The sequence below is a fragment of the Ursus arctos genome, unplaced genomic scaffold, assembly GCF_023065955.2.
Source record: "Ursus arctos isolate Adak ecotype North America unplaced genomic scaffold, UrsArc2.0 scaffold_15, whole genome shotgun sequence".
NCBI lineage: Eukaryota > Metazoa > Chordata > Mammalia > Carnivora > Ursidae > Ursus > Ursus arctos.
Genome location: NW_026622819.1, coordinates 16,961,306 through 16,980,416, shown reverse-complemented (window position 1 = coordinate 16,980,416; position 19,111 = coordinate 16,961,306). Strand labels below are relative to the sequence as shown.

At 33.8% G+C, this 19,111-nt stretch overlaps 1 protein-coding gene across 2 annotated transcripts in view; it reads left to right on the top strand.

Annotated features, from left to right (window-relative positions):
• Positions 1-19,111, top strand: part of CDH12 (cadherin 12) — a 258,791-nt gene that overhangs the window by 173,035 nt on the left and 66,645 nt on the right. For both annotated transcript variants that reach the window (XM_026506726.3, XM_026506725.3), the window contains one exon: positions 6,952-7,119. In XM_026506726.3, coding sequence (XP_026362511.2) covers positions 6,952-7,119 — 168 coding nt within the window. The remainder of the gene's footprint in view (positions 1-6,951; positions 7,120-19,111) is intronic.

Below are 19,111 nucleotides of genomic sequence, written 5' to 3'. Positions count from 1 at the left end.
ATCAAGTAGATCCTCAAATGGATCCCCATCAACTGGAGGGAGGCCATCAGGTCCTCAGAAGATTACAGTTGAATTTTGTAGGATGAAATTTTCTAATACGTAGTATGACTGCTGAGCACTGATAGAGACTGAGAGGGGAACTTCCTGAGGAAAGAGGCCCTGGCAAGTGACTGCTGAGTCTTAAAGCGCAGTTAAGGTGTGCTATCGGTGGGAAGAAGTTCTTGAAATTTTCTTTCTACTGAAGATAACTTGATAATTCTTCTTGTCCTCAACATACATTATTGGATTATTGGCAACAGCATTTTTTTTAAATTATACACTTCATCTGTGTAGTGATAGACACAACATGTTTGGTAATATTTTTAAAGATTGTACTAGTTTTTAAAAACCCCATTTCACATTTTAGGCAAATTTAAGACTGTAATGAAAAGAAACTCAGTAGCTTTTCCTATAAATTGCTGCAAAAGCAGGTCTTATACAAGTGTTTTTAAATACAGTTTAGCTGTGGAATTGAAAAAAAAACAATTTTCCACTGACAGTGCTAAAGTTAAGGTATCCATCTTTAGCTATAATTATTTTTTTCTATTCTACCATCTATTAGCAGTTCCTAAAAGACTTGAGCATTATGACATATTTGCTAATGCTTCCTCCAGATTCATATTTTAGAAGGTTAATCATGACATGGCCAACACTGGAGTCTGTGATCTACTAAGAGATATCATTTTCAGGTGCAAAAATAGCATTTAATTGGTTTTTTTTCCCCCATAACATACCAGCTATCACATACATGGATCTATCCTAACAACTCCATCTCACTCAAACTTACATCATGAGTATTTTCATGATCAACCACCAATAATGACCAAGGTTGTTAGTAATATAGTCAATCATCATCTCTCTTAAAGAATGTATGGTAATTTTCCATGCATCACCTACGCTTATTGTTATATATTAATTTGTGTATTTTATTAATATTTATTGTGTGCCTACAATATGCCTCACATTGTTCTAGAACCAGGTATCCTACGGGGAAGAAAAAAATAAAGACAAAATTCCGACCTTCAGGAATATTCACTTTATTTGGGGAAACACAAAAAGTAAGCAAAATATATAGTGTTTTGAATAGCAATAGGGCTAAGGAGAAAGTGATAGAGAGAGAGCTTAGGAAGTGCTGGGGAGGGTTATGTGTGGTATGCAGGATAATGATTTCCTAAATATGTCTATGTCCTAATCCCTGGGACCTGTGATTATGTTATACTACATATGGAAGGGGAATTAAAGTTGCAGATGGAATTAGGGTTGTTATTTATGTGTGGATAAGGTGGGGAGATATCCTACATTATCTGTGTGGGCTCAATTTAATTACATGTGTTCTTAAAAGTGTAAGAGAGAGGTGGGCAAGTCAGAGTCCAAGAAAGATTTGAAGGTGCTATGCTGCTACCATTGAAGTGGAGAAAGAAAGCCTGAAGCCAGAGAAGTCAGACATCTTTTAGAAGATAAAAACCCTTCAGAAAGGAATGCATCTAGCCACAACCTTGATTTTGGACCTCAAGATCCATGTTGGACTTCTGGCCTCCCTAATTGTGGGATGATAAGTTCGTGTTGTTTTTAGGCCATTTAGTCTGTGGCAATTTGTTACAGAAGCAACAGGAAGCTAAATCAGTATAGAATTTTAGGTAGAATGCCCAAGAAAATCCTATGACAAGGGCTTGGAGAAAAGATATGAAGGAAGTGGAGGAGCTATTCATGAGTAAACCATAGGAAAAACATTCCCCACAGAGAGAAAAGAGTGTGCAAAGCTCTGGTGACCAAAGCAGAGAGTTGTGAAAGATAAGATTGGAGAGGTAAGTGGGAAGGTAGAGGTCATGTGAAGTTTTCACTCTGAGAGACTTGGATTTCAGAGTAGAGGGGAAGTGTTATATGTTCATGCTCCCATCTCACCACTACGACTTCTCTTGTAAGAGCAGACTAATGACCCAGGACGACTTTGGACTCAAATCCTTAGTGAGTGGAGAATAAAGCCATTCATCCATTCTTCCTCTCTCTCTCTCTCAATAGTCTCAAAATAATAATTAGCATTTTTTCCAGCTTTTTTGGGAAATACTTGACATACAACATTGTGGAAGTTTAAGATATGAAGTGCATTGATTTTATACACTTAAATATTGCAAGGTGATTACCGCCACAGTGTTAGCCAACTCCTCCATCACTTCACATAATTCCCATTTCTTTTCTGGGGTGAGAACTTTTGAGAGCTACTCTCTTAGCAACTTTCAAGTATATAAATAGTAAAATTAACTATAATCACCATGCTGTACCTTAGCGCCCCAGAAGGTATCCATCTCATAACTGGAATTTGTGCCTTAGACCAACATCTCCCATTTCCCCCACTCCACAGCTCCTGGTAACCACCATTTTACTCTGTTTCATTGAGTTCAGCTGTTTTAGATCCTACATATTAATAATATCATAGAATATTTCTTTTTCTCTCTATTATTTCACTAGCATAATGACTTCAAGTTTCATCCATGCTGTTGCAAATGTTTGGATTTTGTCACTCTCCTGGCTAAATAATATTCCTGTGTGTGAATGTGTGTGTGTGTGTGGGGGGGGTATCTTCTTTATCCAATCATCTGTTGATAAACATTTAGGTCTTTTCTCTATCTTGGCTTTTTGTGAATAATTCTACAGTGACCATGAAGGTGCAGATACCTCTTTTGAGATCCTCTTTTCATTTCCCCTGGGTATATACACAAAAGTGAGATCATTGGAAAATATGATTATTCTAATTTTAATTTTTTGAAGAACCTGTACAAAATTTTCCATGGTGGTTCCACTAATTCATCTTTCCACCAACAGTACACAAGTGTTCCCTTTCCTTCACACCTGCCAACACTTGTTATCTCTTATCTTTTTGATGACAACCATTCTTACAAGTGTGAGGTGATAATCCTTTGATTTTTATTTTTCTGATGATTATTGATGTTTAGCACCTTTTCTTGTACTTGTTGGCCATTTGTGTAACATTTTTTGGAAAAAAGTATCTGTTCAGTTCCACTGCCCATTTTCAAATCAGATTGTTCATTTTTTGTTGTTGTTGTTACTGAGTTGTATGAATTCTTTTATATTTTGGCTATTAATCCCTTATCAGATATGTGATTTGCAAATATTTTCTCTCATTCCATAGATTGTCTTTTCATTTTGTTGATTGTTTCCTTTGCTGTGCAGAAATCCTTTAGTTGGATCCCATTTGTTGATTTTCAAGATGCTTTTGTCTTTGAAGTCACTGTGTTACTTCTTATTTTCCCCTCTGTGGTCTTATTTTACCCATCCTTCCCCATAGCAGTAAGCTATAGCCACATTGACTCTTCTGGTATTCATTGAAGGGACTATTCTTGCTCCTACAAAGTACTTTCCTGCTTCCCTCTCTGGGATGCTCCTTCTGTTCTTTCCAGGTCTGTCTCCTCCAATTCTCTCAGATTGCAACTTTAAAGGATTTTCTCAGAGAGGACTTTTCTGACACCACTGTAAAAGACAGTTGATTTCATTTTCCTCATAACACTAATCACCATCTGAAATTAGCTTAATTATGTAAGTGTTTCTTAATGGTCTCCTTGGCACTGCCATAAACACATGCCAATTAAATGTACATTCCATGAAAGAACCTTGTACAGAGACTGTATCAATTATCCAGATGGAAGCAGAGACACCCTGTTGGGTAATTTGAGATTAGTTTGATTAAAAGACTGAATTGTAAAGTGCAAGCCGACTTAAGGGAAACCATACAGGATGGGACAGAATCTGGAGAAAACACAACAGGTGTCTGTGGTCATCACATTAGAGCTGAAGGAACGATAAGGGCCTTGGGACCCTTGCAGCTGTGTGGTGAAGGGCCCTGGCAGGAGACAGTGTGGGATGTGGGGGTATCCTATGCAAAGAAAAACCCACCTCATTCTCCTTATACCATTCAACCTCTTGCCAGTTGGCCTATTACAACTGATAGCCAGAGAGCAGACGTAAGTCTAGAAAAGTCTATAGAGTAGATCTAGTGTATAAAGTATAAATAAGTGTATAAAGTGGTAAATGGAAGAGCGTTTACCAATTATACCACCAAATTTAATAATAATGCCTGAATGAAACATTTATTTTAGGACAAATGCTAACAGAATCTAGTGCCCCATGTCTCAGTTCTGCAATTCAACCCTCAGCTCAAGAAATAGCTCATGTAAAATCATATGTTGGATTAACATGTGTAATATTTTATGATTTTTCATGTAGAATATTGTATTATTTTCATCTCAAAAAGTTATCAGAGTTTTTAACCCATTTTTGCAAAATAAGCTGAAATCCACCAAGACAGACTTGCATACAACATAAGGGTCATTGCAGAGACAGAATATATCCCTTGACAGATTAGTGTCCTTTGATATATTATTTTAAGTTTATAACTCTCTCAACCATACATGTCCACTCATATTGGCAGAAATAAAATCCCACTATTTTTCTCTTTTTTGTATTTATTCTAATATCTCAGTTAAGTATGCTGGAAGGTTCATCAGGTACAAAACATTCAAATCATACCAGTGTACAAAACATTCAATGTACACTTGCCTACCCACTCTTTTTTTCTATTAAATAGGATTTACTTCAGAATTATAACTAATTAATTAAATTCTGTTGTATTACTACTGTGGAGTATTTGGACTGTCCTGCAAAATGCATTTTTTAGGCTTCAGCTATTATCAAAACAAGGTTATTGCTGTATCTTTATATACAAATACTAAGAAATAGAGATGAGCACATGAACTTAAACCTAAAACCAGAAATAACAGAATGTAGCATTTTCTTTTGCTGGTTACATTCTACTCTAGGAACATTTAAACTCAGTTCTTGGCAAGGTTCCTCCTTGCTCAAGATCATGCAATCCATTTTTGTTTGTTGGTTTTAAGTATTAGGTGGTTGGTAAACAGTGGGTGGTCCATAAGAAGAGTAACTTCTTGGAAAGGAGACTGTTTTTCACCAGGTTTTTTAATAGACCACAACGTTTTAAGATTCTCTTCTCACATTTGAATTTTGTAGTCTGTCTGATTTCCAGATTCTACTCTGAAAAAAATCTACAAATATCATATTTTATTTGTCTGAGCTAGTGGGTCTTGAATGGAAATGGTAGGAGAGGGGAAGCACACGATGGTCGTCAGTGGTTTTCTGGAACTACATATGCAACGCTTTCTTCTCTCTAAATTCTAACAATGTCTTCCGGTCACGCTGCATTATGTAAAGGAGGGCTAGAAGCAGCAGATAGGTCGCCTATCAGACACAGGATGGAACAGGAAGGCAGGGAAGTTTGATGTCTTTATGATAATTGTAACAATTTACCAGGAAAAAAAAAAAACAGAAATAACCAAAACTAGTCTTAAATAAGTCTGATAATGCCTGCGTGTTCTCTTTTCATAGCATCTTAATGTATGTATATACAATATATAAAGTATAAAATTTATGTTTATCATCTGGTCAGCAACAGGACAATAGAACATGCATATGAATTAAACCCAGGCATTTATCTAGAAAATATAGACATTCTAAGGCAAGCAGAAGTCATGTAACTTAAGCCATGGGACCAAGCCACTGAGATGGCAGAGTTGAAGAATCTTAGTTAAGAGACTTGAAAATGAAAATCAAGGATCTGAGCTGAAGAGAGGAAAAACAGATTGAAATAACAGAGTTTCAGTACCAATGCATGAATAAACAGCAGTAGCAAGAAAGTGGAGCTTGTCTTTTTTGCAACCATTTCCTGCCGAGGGTCAGAAGAAATCGTAGATTGTAGTCAAATCTAAATTAGCAACAGAACAGCATTTGGTAAGTCAATAGTGGAGAGAACAGATAAAATGGGGATGTATATTCAGTTTCTGATTTGGATGCTATACTTGGTGTTGGTGCTCGATATTATATTTGTTATTCATATAGGCTACTTTATTTAAGAAACAACACTATCAAAGATACATGGGTTTAAGACAAATGCTCTGCAATCTCTCCCTAAGACCACTGGCTATAGGTTGGAATTTGGTAGAAAATTTATTCATAATTTTACTTGCAACAAATCCAGAAGGTCTTAGTTATTTCACTATGAATAAATATAAATATAAATTAGTTCTATACTTGGTCACAAGAGCAGAAAATGAGTAGGATATTTCAGTATGTGTATATACTACATGATTCATGATTATAAACTTAATTATTTATATACTCTTTCATTCATTCATTCAGCCAGTCATTCAACCAGTCAGTTGGTTGACACATTTTTACTGAGTTTTTTCTAAATGGCAGACACTGCCCTAGATGCTGGAGTAACTTGGTGACAGGAGAAACAAGGTCCCTGCAGTGGCAAAGCTTAATGAGATCTAAATGTAAGATGTGTGGCTAAAATAATTAAGAGGAATCCTGAGAGATGCAATATAATACATGGAGGAGATATTTTATGTGTTTAAAAAGTAAAGTAATAAATGTATTTTAGAAAAAGAAAGAATAGAGAAGAAAATAGCATTCTTCAGAAACCTCACAGTCAGTGTAACCACTTAATTTTTTAATGTATATTTAATCTATATTGTTTAACAATTTCATTCCCTTTTAAAGCTAGAATCATTCTGTATAAATCACGTCTGACCTGGTTGACTTAATGAATGGTGAAGGTCTTTTAGAGCTGATACACTGTTTTTTTTACCATATTCCACAATGCTGCACAGCATTTCATTATATGGCCGTTCCCATAATATGTTTAATTGTATCCTAACCATTGGACATTTTGAGTGTTTCGCTTTTTGAAAGATACATAATTTTGTTAACATGTCTTTGCTAGTGAATCTAGATAGAATCATTTTATTGTTGCAGACTATCTGATCTCAGAAAACACAATGTTTGTAATATTTATCTTTTATTATTCTTTTTTCCCTTCAGGTGTTATTAGAACAGCTTTGCCAAACATGGACAGGGAAGTCAAAGAACAATACCAAGTCCTCATCCAAGCCAAGGATATGGGCGGACAATTAGGAGGGTTAGCCGGAACAACAATTGTCAACATCACCCTCACGGATGTCAATGACAATCCACCTCGATTCCCCAAAAGTATGTTCTCTCTTGTTGAGTTTAAATTAGCATAGCTTAAAAAAAAATCTTACATTTCATTGAATGTTACAAAAATTGTAATAATTTTTCAAACACTTTTGGTCTTTAGGAAGCAGAAGCCAATAGATAAAAATTAAATGACTTAAGAGTTTCATTTTCCATTAGAATCATGCTCAGTATGACTTTAATATAAAATATTACAAGTTAGTAATTGAACAATGAGTCTTATGTTATTGATTCCTATTCAGATAAAATATTCACAATAGGTCGGAATCTTGCTCTAATTTTTATTTGAAAAAGTAATATAAATATGAAAATTCCATTGTAATTTAAGACTCATATTTATGACACATATGACACCATATTATTTGCTCTGTCATGCAGTTAGCATAAGAATTATCTGCCTTTTCTTTAGCTATTGTATGTGTTGAATCACTTACATTTACTTCCATGTAAGTATCAGATGATAATACAGTAATGCTATTTACATTACTTTAGTCTTATTTTATTTTAGTTTTGCAATAGGTGAAAATTGTTACAGTTTCTATGATAATAGAAAGGTTCACACCTGTATTTTCTCTGTAAGTCTGTGCTTCTTACTGAAAATGAATACTTCTCACTTGTGTTACATCTAGTTTTCTTTTGCAGTATTACATTTAACACCAATCAGTACCTGTTCGATTTCTGGTACATTTTCAAGGATTAGCTCAGTGTTCCTAGGACTTAGAATACAGAAACTGAAAGTCTCTAACACTGGTTACACAAGGAACTTGATTAAATCTCCAGATACTCACTTGTGTGAACAGTTTAGAGAACCAAAACAAAAAGATTTTCCTCTTTCGGTCTCAGTAGGAGACTTTGAGTTCATCTACTAAAGTATAAAACACTGAGAATAGTTAACTAAATGGATATTTTATTCCTTTAGCTCTATGGTTTTTCATATTTTACTCCTTTATCATTTTCTCTTAAAATCATCAATATATATTTTCTCATGGAAATATTTTACTTAGTGATCAGAAGGTCTAATGGCCAAATGTTATGAGTAGCAATTAGAAGTCATCATACTTTAGCAAATGAAATATATGTGACAAATGGTTAGTATAAATATGCTATAATTAATAATACAGAGAGTTTTATGGCAACACTTTTCCTTGCTTTGCTATTAAGGGAAACAGATAAAAGATAAGTAAATATTAAGAGAAGAAAGAAATAGTGCATTTGATTCTCTAACATTTGACATTAAGAAAGAATATGTTCCCAAGTCAAAAAATATTGATTATTTTTATTTTTATTTCTTTTATTTCTTTATTTTTTACTTCTTACATATGACAAGCTGTAATAGCCAAGCAAGGGGAATAGTTTGGGAAACTACTCTACTTTTATATAAAAGGTGTCACTGGGAGCAAGGGTCCTGTTCTGCATTTTGTGCATATAAAATATGTTAGTCCAGCGTATGGGAAATATATATAGTGTCCATATTCTTATTCACAAGGATGATAGTGAGGTTTTTCAGATAAGACATATAAAACCCAGCCAGTGGAAGGATACAGTTCCTGCTGGTATAGATGAATATGGTTGGTAAAAATTGGGCGGAAATCCAGACAAGTAGTCTGGGGTACAGGGAAATGAAAATATCTCCATGAGAAAGAAGCGAGATTATACTTAAGAAGACCTGATGGTATGCTCAGGTCCTGTTGAGATAGGAAGATCACTTCTAGATCTTACCTAGTGAAAAGAGAATCTGGATAAAGCAATAGTCTTGTTTGGGATTTATTCAAGGTTGAGTATGTAGGTTTGAGGGTAACTAAATGAGAACCACTAGGAAGGAATGTGGGGGATAAGCTCATTGGAACTTGTGGAACATTTACATGTAATGTCAGCAACTCTCTCATTATTGTATTCCCTATTCACCACGACACTCTGAATTCTTTAGTTTTTGCATTTTACTGTTAAGAAAACTGAGGCTTAGAAAGGTTAAATAACTTGCTTTAAATAGCAAACTGAAGTAACAAATTTTTTTTGTGCTGAATTTCAAATTCCTTCTAGTTTAACATAACATTAAAATGAAAAGTTATCCTTTTCTTTTATCTGCCACTCTAAAACCATACTTTTTAGAACACCTGCAAAAAAAAGTCACATGACATATGTTGAATTGTCACCATTCATAAACGGAGAAATGAGAGGGCAATGGAAATATACTGAGCAGCTCACCATGATCAAATTATTTTTTACTTGTATTACACACGTTTTTGAACTATAGTCTGAAAGTATAACAGGTGAGAGAGATTTTTGAATTATGAGAAAGGAGAGGGTTTTCACATGAATAAGAAATTAATCCCCTTGCAATTTTACATGCCATTGTGTCAAGCCCTTTTTACTGTATTGTCATTTTGAATTACATCCTTCAGTGGAAAAGACAGAATACATTTATACACAGAAAAGCCATTTCTTTAGAAGTCAATGCTCTTTTTGCAAGAATATTTCTCACGTGAAGCAATTAAACTGCAAACGTGACATAACATTACAAACTGAAATGATAGTCTTTTCAATGTAAAAGTAAAATATATATATGTACATATTCTATACATAAATAACTTACAAGAGAATCCATACAACTAGCTGTATCTGTTCGTGTCTGTTAAGCGGTTATTCTTTTTTTTCTTTTTTTTAAAAGATTTTTTTTATTTATTGGACAGAGAGAGACACAGCGAGAGAGGAAACACCAGCAGGGGGAGTGGGAGAGGGAGAAGCAGGCTTCCCACTGAGCAGGGACCCTGATTTGGGGCTCAATCCCAGGAGATCCTAGGACCATGGGATCATGACCTGAGCCAAAGGCAGACGCTCAACAACTGAGCCACCCAGACGCCCCTATTAAGCGATTATACTGAAGACAATATAAAAACAGAAAATTTCCTCCAGATGAATATCATGAGCTCCAATTTCTCATTGCTTAAAAATGCACAAGATAATTTCTTAAAATCTACTAATCATAATTTGTTTGGGCTTTGTGTGTGTACATACGCATATGTGACACTGTTAAGTACCCATTTCCATCCATTTCCTTCTCTAAATCCGTTAGAGATAAAAAAAGGAAATTGAATGACACATGCATTCGTATGATGCATGTGTAAACAATTTACTGTTTTATTGTTGCAAAATAGTTGGTTCCTGAGACATCAGAACTTCCTGCCAATATGATATGATGATGGTGACAATGATATTGACTAGTAAATTACTATGTGTCATGTACTATGCTAAGTGATTTGCATATATATTCCCCTCTTACTTTTATAATGACTGTATAGTATTTTATCAATTTTAGAAATAAAGTAGTAAAGCATATTATTAAGAAAAGTTAATGATAGAAGTAAAGTTTTTGGAAGTTAAAAATTTTGTCCAAGATCATGCAGCCACTGAGTAAGAGAACAAAGTCTTAATCTTATGTAGTGACTTCAGGTCTCTGTCACTCTCCCTCTTGACAGGCAATTTGCTTCTGATGCCTGTGTTTAGCCTAAAATGTCCTAGAGATAACCCAGAAAACTGTCTCCAAACAAATAGAGAAATAGAAATAACACCTGAGATGTTAAAAGAGTTGTACCTGTAGTCATGTAAAGACAACATATTTTCTTTGCAAAATCTTTTCCATATAGTTATAAAACTATCATCTACCATAATCAAGGATATCTGCAGAGGATCTCCATCTGTTAAAATAATCTACGGAAAAATGCTGATGGTTTCCATTACTTGAATTTTAAATGATAAAACCATCTAACAAGCTGATCTAAATAATGCATTATGAGATCAAATCAATTAAGTGATGTGGTTAATTCACATTAGGCAAAATATCTATGCTCCACCCACTTGGTCTCTTTCTTCTGTGTAATAATTTTGTAATGAATATGAGAACAACTTAAATGAAGGGAAGCACAGTATACATTGGATGAAAAGAGATACTTCATTTATAGGAAATGTAAAGGAGAGTTTACTTCTTTTTTTCTTTTTCAATATAAGAGAGTAAGAGAACTGTTTGTAAGGTAAATAAGTTCAAGCACTGAGAACAGGACATTAATACTTGTTCTAAGAAAATTTCTTAGAAGTAAATAAAACAATATTTTAAAGTAATTCTGTTTTAATAAAATACCTACCAAGCATGTTTATATTGATTGTTGCTAGCTATAAGGATTTTGATTCAGTTAAAAGTCAATAATACATTATTTGTACAATAATTACATTAAAACGTATAGTTGTATCCATATTATATAGTTTGTTAATTTAATGAATAAGACATTTGTAAACATTAGACTTTACCCCAGGAAAAGTTGTTATTGCCTTGAAATGAACATAAACATAAGTAAAATTAAAGCATTAAATGCATCAGCCAGAATGTCTATAGCATAATGAGCAATGTTTGTTCTTGTTTACACAAACTACCAAAGACTACAGATCTATGCATAAAAAATAAGCATATGCGTCTATATATTATTTTTTCTATTATACATTCATGACAGAGAAAGACTACAGAATGCCCAGGTTAATTATTGAATTACTAAATAAATAAATGCTGATAACTATATATTTATTTAGTGTAAAATACTGATGTGTTTAATTAAAATATAAATTTCATTTTTTCATCCAGTCATTACTTTTTTGGCATCCAGGTTAAGATTGGCTTTTTAAAATTATTTTAAAATGTATAATATAGAGTTGTTCATTTTTAAAGCAATATTTATTACAATATATAATCTATAAAGATTTTCATCAGAATGAACATGAGCCCTATTATAACCAGATGGGGGCACAAAGTCTGTTTCTCTTTACCAGTTAGCATCCTTAATTGGAAAACTGTAAGCTTTTAGACTGAAAATTTCATGGTAAAAAATGGAATAAGTCTTTATGAATAAAGAAGCTAATTGAATTTTGACAGTTAACTCAGATCCAGCCTTAGAAAATGTACCCTTACATCTTCCAGGTGACCAGGGGGATTGTCATGGGGATGACTGAGATAAACCAGTTCTGTGATTTAAGTTTATTTATACAAATTATATATAATCTGAGGGTATACATGTAAACGGTATGTAAGTTTGTGACTTTGTGTATAATTTGTAGATGTAAATGTTTATAGAGCTATATATATAGTATATAGTATATATACTATATATATTATTATATATAATTATTATATATAGTATATATTATATATAATTATATAATATAATATATAATATAATTATATATAATTATTATATATATTATATATACAGCTCTATAAACATATATTATATATATATAATATTATATACATTATATATATAGTCTCAGAATCATTAAATAACACCATGGAGAAAATATGTCCTGGCCTTGGAGTGCAGAAAAGGCACTCTCCTGCCCAATATGTGTGTGAACATGGAAACATGGTCAGCGTCACTTCAGTCTTTTTCACAATCTCCGTCTGTTACTGTCAGGACGGGAATTGTGTAGAACTCTCGTATCCCACCTTCCTTGGAGACTCTGCTACTGGTCTGCTTCCTACCTGCCGGTCAAGTGCTAATAACTGGTAACACCCCAGCGTGTTCTTAAATCATGTCTCTGAGGGTGAAGCAAAGGCCAGATTTCTGCTTTTAGCACTATCTGCAATCTGTTATCTCAGGGGCAGGAATGGAAAAGAGAAAATGCTGACAAGTACTCTGAAAAAAATACTAGAAGACAGGACTAAAAGAATGGGTCTTAAGTGAAATCCACCACTTTGATGAGGATAACTTTTTCAGCCTCATTCAAATATTTGAGGTTGGGAGGGTGGTGTGTGTAGGTTTGATCTGCAGGGTAACACTATAAGAATATAGTATTTAGTAGAAGTTTTGTTGAGGCTTAAGTAAAAACAGGTGAAGGTTTGTGTGTGTGTGTTTAAGATTTTATTTATTTATTTGAGAGACCAAAGAGAGAAAGAGAGGGAGCATGAGCAAGGAGGGGCAGAGGGAGACGGAGAAGCAGACTCCCCACTGAGCAGGGAGCTCAACGCAGGGCTTGATCCCAGGACCCTGGGATCAGGGCCTGAACCGAAGGCAGACACAACCAATTGAGCCACCCAGGCGCCCCAATGGGTAAAGGTTTTAAGTAGTAATATAAGAGAGTAAAATATATTAATGAGTCAATATAAATTCATGTTTGTTTATATTTCTCAAATTTACTACTGGTGCTGATTTAATGTCAACTTTAGAACATGTTTAAAAAGCATAAAGAAAAAAATTGTAAATCTAAGAGTTTGGAAATATTGCAAAAGAGCTTATATTACCTGGGTCTTGTAAAGATTGTAGGCATGAGTGATAGGAAGAGTCATCACATCTGATGACTCTATTTCTATTTTTGAAAAACAAGCCAAGACATAATAAAACTAGCATTTTTACTAAGTAGAATAAACACTTCTACTTTAATTCCCAAATGGGTCATTTGTCTGCTTTGATAAAAATGAGCAAGAGATAACTATTTCCTGAAGATGAGGCATGCAAATGAGGACTGGAGTCATATTCACCATAGTGCTCCCAGTAGTTCTCAAATCACATTTGCCTGAAGAATCCCTTGGGATCTTACGTCCCAGTGATGGAAGCTCTGTTTCTAGTGACACAGCTTGGACTCAGAAATCTGAATTTCAAATAAGTAATCTGGTAGATTCTGATGTAGATAGGCTGCAAAGCATAATTTGAAAATCACTGGTTAACTGTGATGAAGCAGCAAGTGTTGAGAAAACATTTCATTATTCATTAAATAGAGCTAATGACTTAATTATTTCATATCTCATGAGAGCTGTTTTGGTCCATGCAAAATTCCATTCCTACAGATAGATTTGGGTGAAATCTGAATATTAAAATATATTCATTTTAAAACTATTTTGAAAAGCTTTGTTTTTGTTTTGTTTTGTCTTTTATAATTAAACACTCATATACTTATGTCTTGTTTAGAAGTCTTCCAAGGAACTTACAGAAGTAGATACCGACGCTTTGAGGCTCACGTGGAGCTGAATCCAATTTGAATGCAAGCTCAGTGAATGTGAGCTCCAGAGTCTCCTACGAGAAGGGAATAGTTTCACTACAATCCATGTAGGCAGATGTAAGCAAATAAGAAACAATTACCACAATTTTAAAATCATTGCTATTATTGTCACATGAATACCACATTATGCTTTATTAATGAAAGTATGAATCTTTCCTTAAGTGATGCTGAAAGCTTTTGGTGACTTACTTGGTCCTATTCCCCATGTGGCAAAGGGCACAAAATTGCAGCCTGGTTGTTCCATGGCCCCATTGCCTGATTTGCAAAAGAACTAAGCTTATGAGCTACAACATCTATAGGTCTTTAAGAAATCTGACTTTTAGTTTTAAATTATTTTGTGAATCATATTAAATAAAGTTTAAAACTGAAATGATATTAAAGATATTGTGCTTAATCTCACCAATGTTATTAACAATAATACAGTATCTAAAGACCATGGTCTTTTAGAAGAGGAAAGTGAAAGAAAAAGAGATAATAAGAGCTGGAGCCAGATACTTTGTAGGTACATGTGTGATGGAGCAGAACAGAACTGGGTAACATATTAAGAGCTGTGATTTTTAAAATATGCACATTTATGAAGATGGAGATTACTGCTTCCTCCAGTGGCACCATTAGGTAAGAGTGGGAGCCGTGAATGTGAACATGGGGCATTCAATCTACTTCTCCGCTAATCCAAACTGAAAAGACATCCTCTCCAAGACTGTGAGTGTTTTTATGTTCGTAAGATTTGTAGAACAGAGACACTCTATCCTAGGCTTTGATGGAAAGCTCAGCTTTCACCATTTCACCCTATCGTAGGTACTGATGGAAAGCTCAGCTTTACCATTAACTCACTGAGGCCTGAATAAGCTAAATCAACTCTCACTGTCTCATGTTTTTACAATGTTAAAACTAAGATAATAAATAGGGGGACTGCTTATCCTGGTTTGCTCCAGACAGTTTCGGTTTTCACTTGCGGTCCCAAATTAATTACAAATAGTGATTACTTTTACTCTCAAAAGAGGCTTTGTTTGGCTAGTAAATTAAATAGCCATCTTAATAATAATATACAGCACTTCTGGGAGGATTAAGTAAAATAATACAATTGAAGTATCCAACAGTAATTTTTTTTTCTCCTCTCCTCCCTCCCACCTTTTTTTTCCTCCCTCTTTTCAACCTTATCCCCATTTCTCTTTTGTATCTATCTCTCCAACTAGACTATGTCATAGGCCCTTTTTATATCATTTCTTTGTGTCTTTTGCTTCCCCTTTATCAGAATTTCCAATTAATACATGGTCAAATATGGATTGAAGAGAGAAATAGCTCAAGAAATAGCTCATGTCTACATTTGTAGTTGAATTTACCACCAGAAAAGAAAAATCTTAAGACTGATTGTATACCTTTTATACACATGAAAAAAATCAATTTCAGAATGTCTAACTCCATAGAAATATTTAAGAAGTGACTGTAAAATAATTCTATCACCAAAGTAGTATTATCTTTACCCATGGATATTTTCAATAGACTATTTTGATTTAAATGCAGTATTCTGATTTCATTTTACTCTAGCCAGGATAAAACACAGTTGCAGGATTAAACTAATTTATGAAGTCTCTAGTTGCTTAATACTTAACAAATTATTACAACTGTCTTTTATGGACAAGTAAAAAAGAAATTCTTTTTAATGTGTAGTCTTAGTCTTATGCTATTAAAATATTAGGAGGACCATAGGCTGCCTTTATAGGCTAGTTTGTTTCTCATCTAGGCTTATATCCACTGACCTGTTCCTAAATGATTTTACAGTAAAGGTATTCATGATGTATGTGCATTATAATGATAATGCGATCTTAAAATTTTTTACTCAGAATAAAGTATACATGCTCTGATTGTTAATATCATTTCCCCAGTTTTTTAAAAAAGCTTAAGTTTGTAATTTTTACAGTCTATGAAAATCACACTAATAGCCAAAATAAAATTCTTGCAACTTTTATATAATCATATATCTATATACACACATATGTATGTACTTGATCTTGATTTTTAAGGGATAAGAATTGAATAAGGTATCTTAGGGCACCTGGGTGGCTCAGTTGGTTAAGCATCTGCCTTCAGCTCATGTCATGAGCCCAGGGTCGTGGGATCCAGCCCCACGTGGGGCTCCCTGCTCAGTGGGGAGCCTACTTCTCCCTCTCCCTCTGCCTGCTGCTCCCCCTGCTTGTGCTCTCTCTCAAATAAGTAAAGAATTGAATAAGGTATCTTTACTTTTTTTCAACCAACAATGAACTCCGTAAGACAAAGATCTTGATGTATAAATAAAACCACAATGAAAATCCCAAATAAGAACATGATCAGACTGATTATTGGCATCACTAGAATACAGTAAATAAATCTAACGGGAATTATTGGGAAAATATTTATGAAGAACATAGCATTTGAGAAGAAATGTAACATAAGAACTTAACAGATTGGAAGGAGAGGAGTTTGAGACTACACAGCGCTGAAATGCAAACCTGTATTTATGTATGTATGTGTGTGCTTTTCAGTCGAAGGGCAAAGCAAATATCAACATGTTAGAAAAATAACTTGGATAACCTGGTGAAAACTGAAGTTGAGACTAGATGTGGAGCAAACCCAGGGCCGTTGTTTGGAATAGATAAGTAGAGCCAGAACCGAGAGAGGTTTCTATAGCAAGATGGAGAAGACTTTGTGCCTTATTGGATTCAGAGGACAAATAAGTTAAAGAGCATGTGAAGACATGATTTAGGTAGGAAAATGGTTTCTCTGTTAATACGCTGAAATTGAGTGGAGATGAACAGGAAATGGTTGAAATATAGGGACACCCAAAGTGAAGTCAGAGAAGCATTTTTTTTAAAGATTTATTTATTTATTATTTATTTATTAGAGAGAGAGAGAGAGAGAAAACGCACACACAGGGAGAGGGAGGAGCCGACTCCCTGCTGAGCAGGGAGCCCAACTGAGCCACCCAGGCGCTCCTCAGGGAAACGTTTTTAAGAGGCATAAACAGAAGTAATTAATGAGGTCTGAGGTATATGGATAAAATTAGTAATATTCGAGAAGAAATAACTATTTAAATTTTGATTCAAAGAAAATTCAGGAATGAGAACAAATAAAGATATAAGGAGAAACTTAAATACAATCACCTCAGACCTTTAATAACACAGATTTCTGACCGAGGTGATTATTTTTAATCCTCAATGTGAAACATCCTAAATTTGACATATATTTCACATGGTTTAAATTTCTCTATTTCATGTTTGCCTTATTATTGGTCTTCGCATTTATTTAGGCAGGAAACTAAACTTCAGTATTTCTTTATGAGAGTTAAACAGAATATAAGCAATAAGTGTGGACACAATACATTTTGTACGTAAGAAATCTAGTTTATTAACAGATATCAGACAGAATAAATTATAGCATTCAATGAATAACGTTTCATTGATTGCTAGTTTTATTGAAGTGTATATGCAAAAAAGGCTATATCGGGGTTTTTTTGTCTGTATAAAAAAGATTTAAAAATTTAATGTCTTCCCTCAAGCAGCTCTGTATATAATGGGGAGATTAAGTTAATGGACAATTATACTACTTGAAATAAAATAAATGATAGACATGCACACAGTCACACATAAATGTATAAGATGGGCATTCAAGTCATTACAGAGTAGATCTGAGAGGATTTTGAAGGAAATAATACCCACATTGTTTTCTGAAACCTGTTACAAGAGTTGGTGGAGAGAAAATGTGTACCAAAATAGTTAGATGATGCAAAACCATAATGTATTATTTAAAAGATTATATGCATAGAATTGTGAAAAAAAATGGAAGTGCAAAGACAAGAACATTTTTCATCAAAAATGGCTTTAAGCTGCCCTTGAAAGAATGAGGAATAGAATTTATACACAGAAAGAAGAGGGGTAGCAAGCCAGTGAGACAATTTAGGCATAAGCAGTGAAATAATGAAGACATGCGAAGTATTCAAATAATAAATTACATGTAATGACAGAAAATTTAAACAGTTGTCTACATGTATAATGTATGAATATACGAAGAATATTCAGAAATAATATTTACAGGTCACTGAATTGGATGCTATTGAAAGACTTTGTTTTGGCTAAAAGAAACCAAAATGTTATATAGGAAGAAACTATTATCAAATTTCACTTTTCCAGACTACCTTCATAATGTTTCAAAAAAAAAAATCTGTGAGAAATTAAGCATTTAGGTAAATAAATATTCCCAACTGAATTTAAATTTCAAGCATTTTTCAGGAACTTAGTTTTTATAAGGTGTCAAGTTTATTTATAATTTGTAATAAAAATTCCAGTGCTGCATATTTTTGTGAAACTAGTGGCCAGTATCACTGAGAATTATTTATGTACCATATTTTGTTAGATGGATCAGAAATTACATGGAAAAAGACAAAAGGAAGGTTTACATATTTAATGGCAGTTTTAAGGGAATATTAAATGTACTCCATAAAATGAATGAACACTGGAATGTTACTGACGGACTTGAAATGTTGTGAACACTTACCAAGATCTCCATCATGGTTTCTGTTATGTAAGGGGGTAATGGTTATATAGATCACATATATGAAAAATGCTTATTTTTGAGGATCAGAAACACTTTTGATTCTGGCAATCATTGAGTAATACAAGTGGATTATGTTTCATATTTCATTTGGAATTAGTATTTTAGGCATTTCCAATGCAATCCCTTGAAAAAAATCATGTTATAAAAAGTAATTAGTTTTTCAGGGAAATACAGATATGTGTTTATTAGATCTGCAAAGTAGCAGAACTATAGTATTAAAGATAATCATTTGTACTTGAAAAATTTTATACTTGAAAGCTGGAAGCTATGTAATAAGGAAGGTATTATTGGAAGGACAGAAAGAAATGTAATAAATGTCCCTTCCTTTCTTGGGTGCAGAAGCAGAAGTAATTTTAAT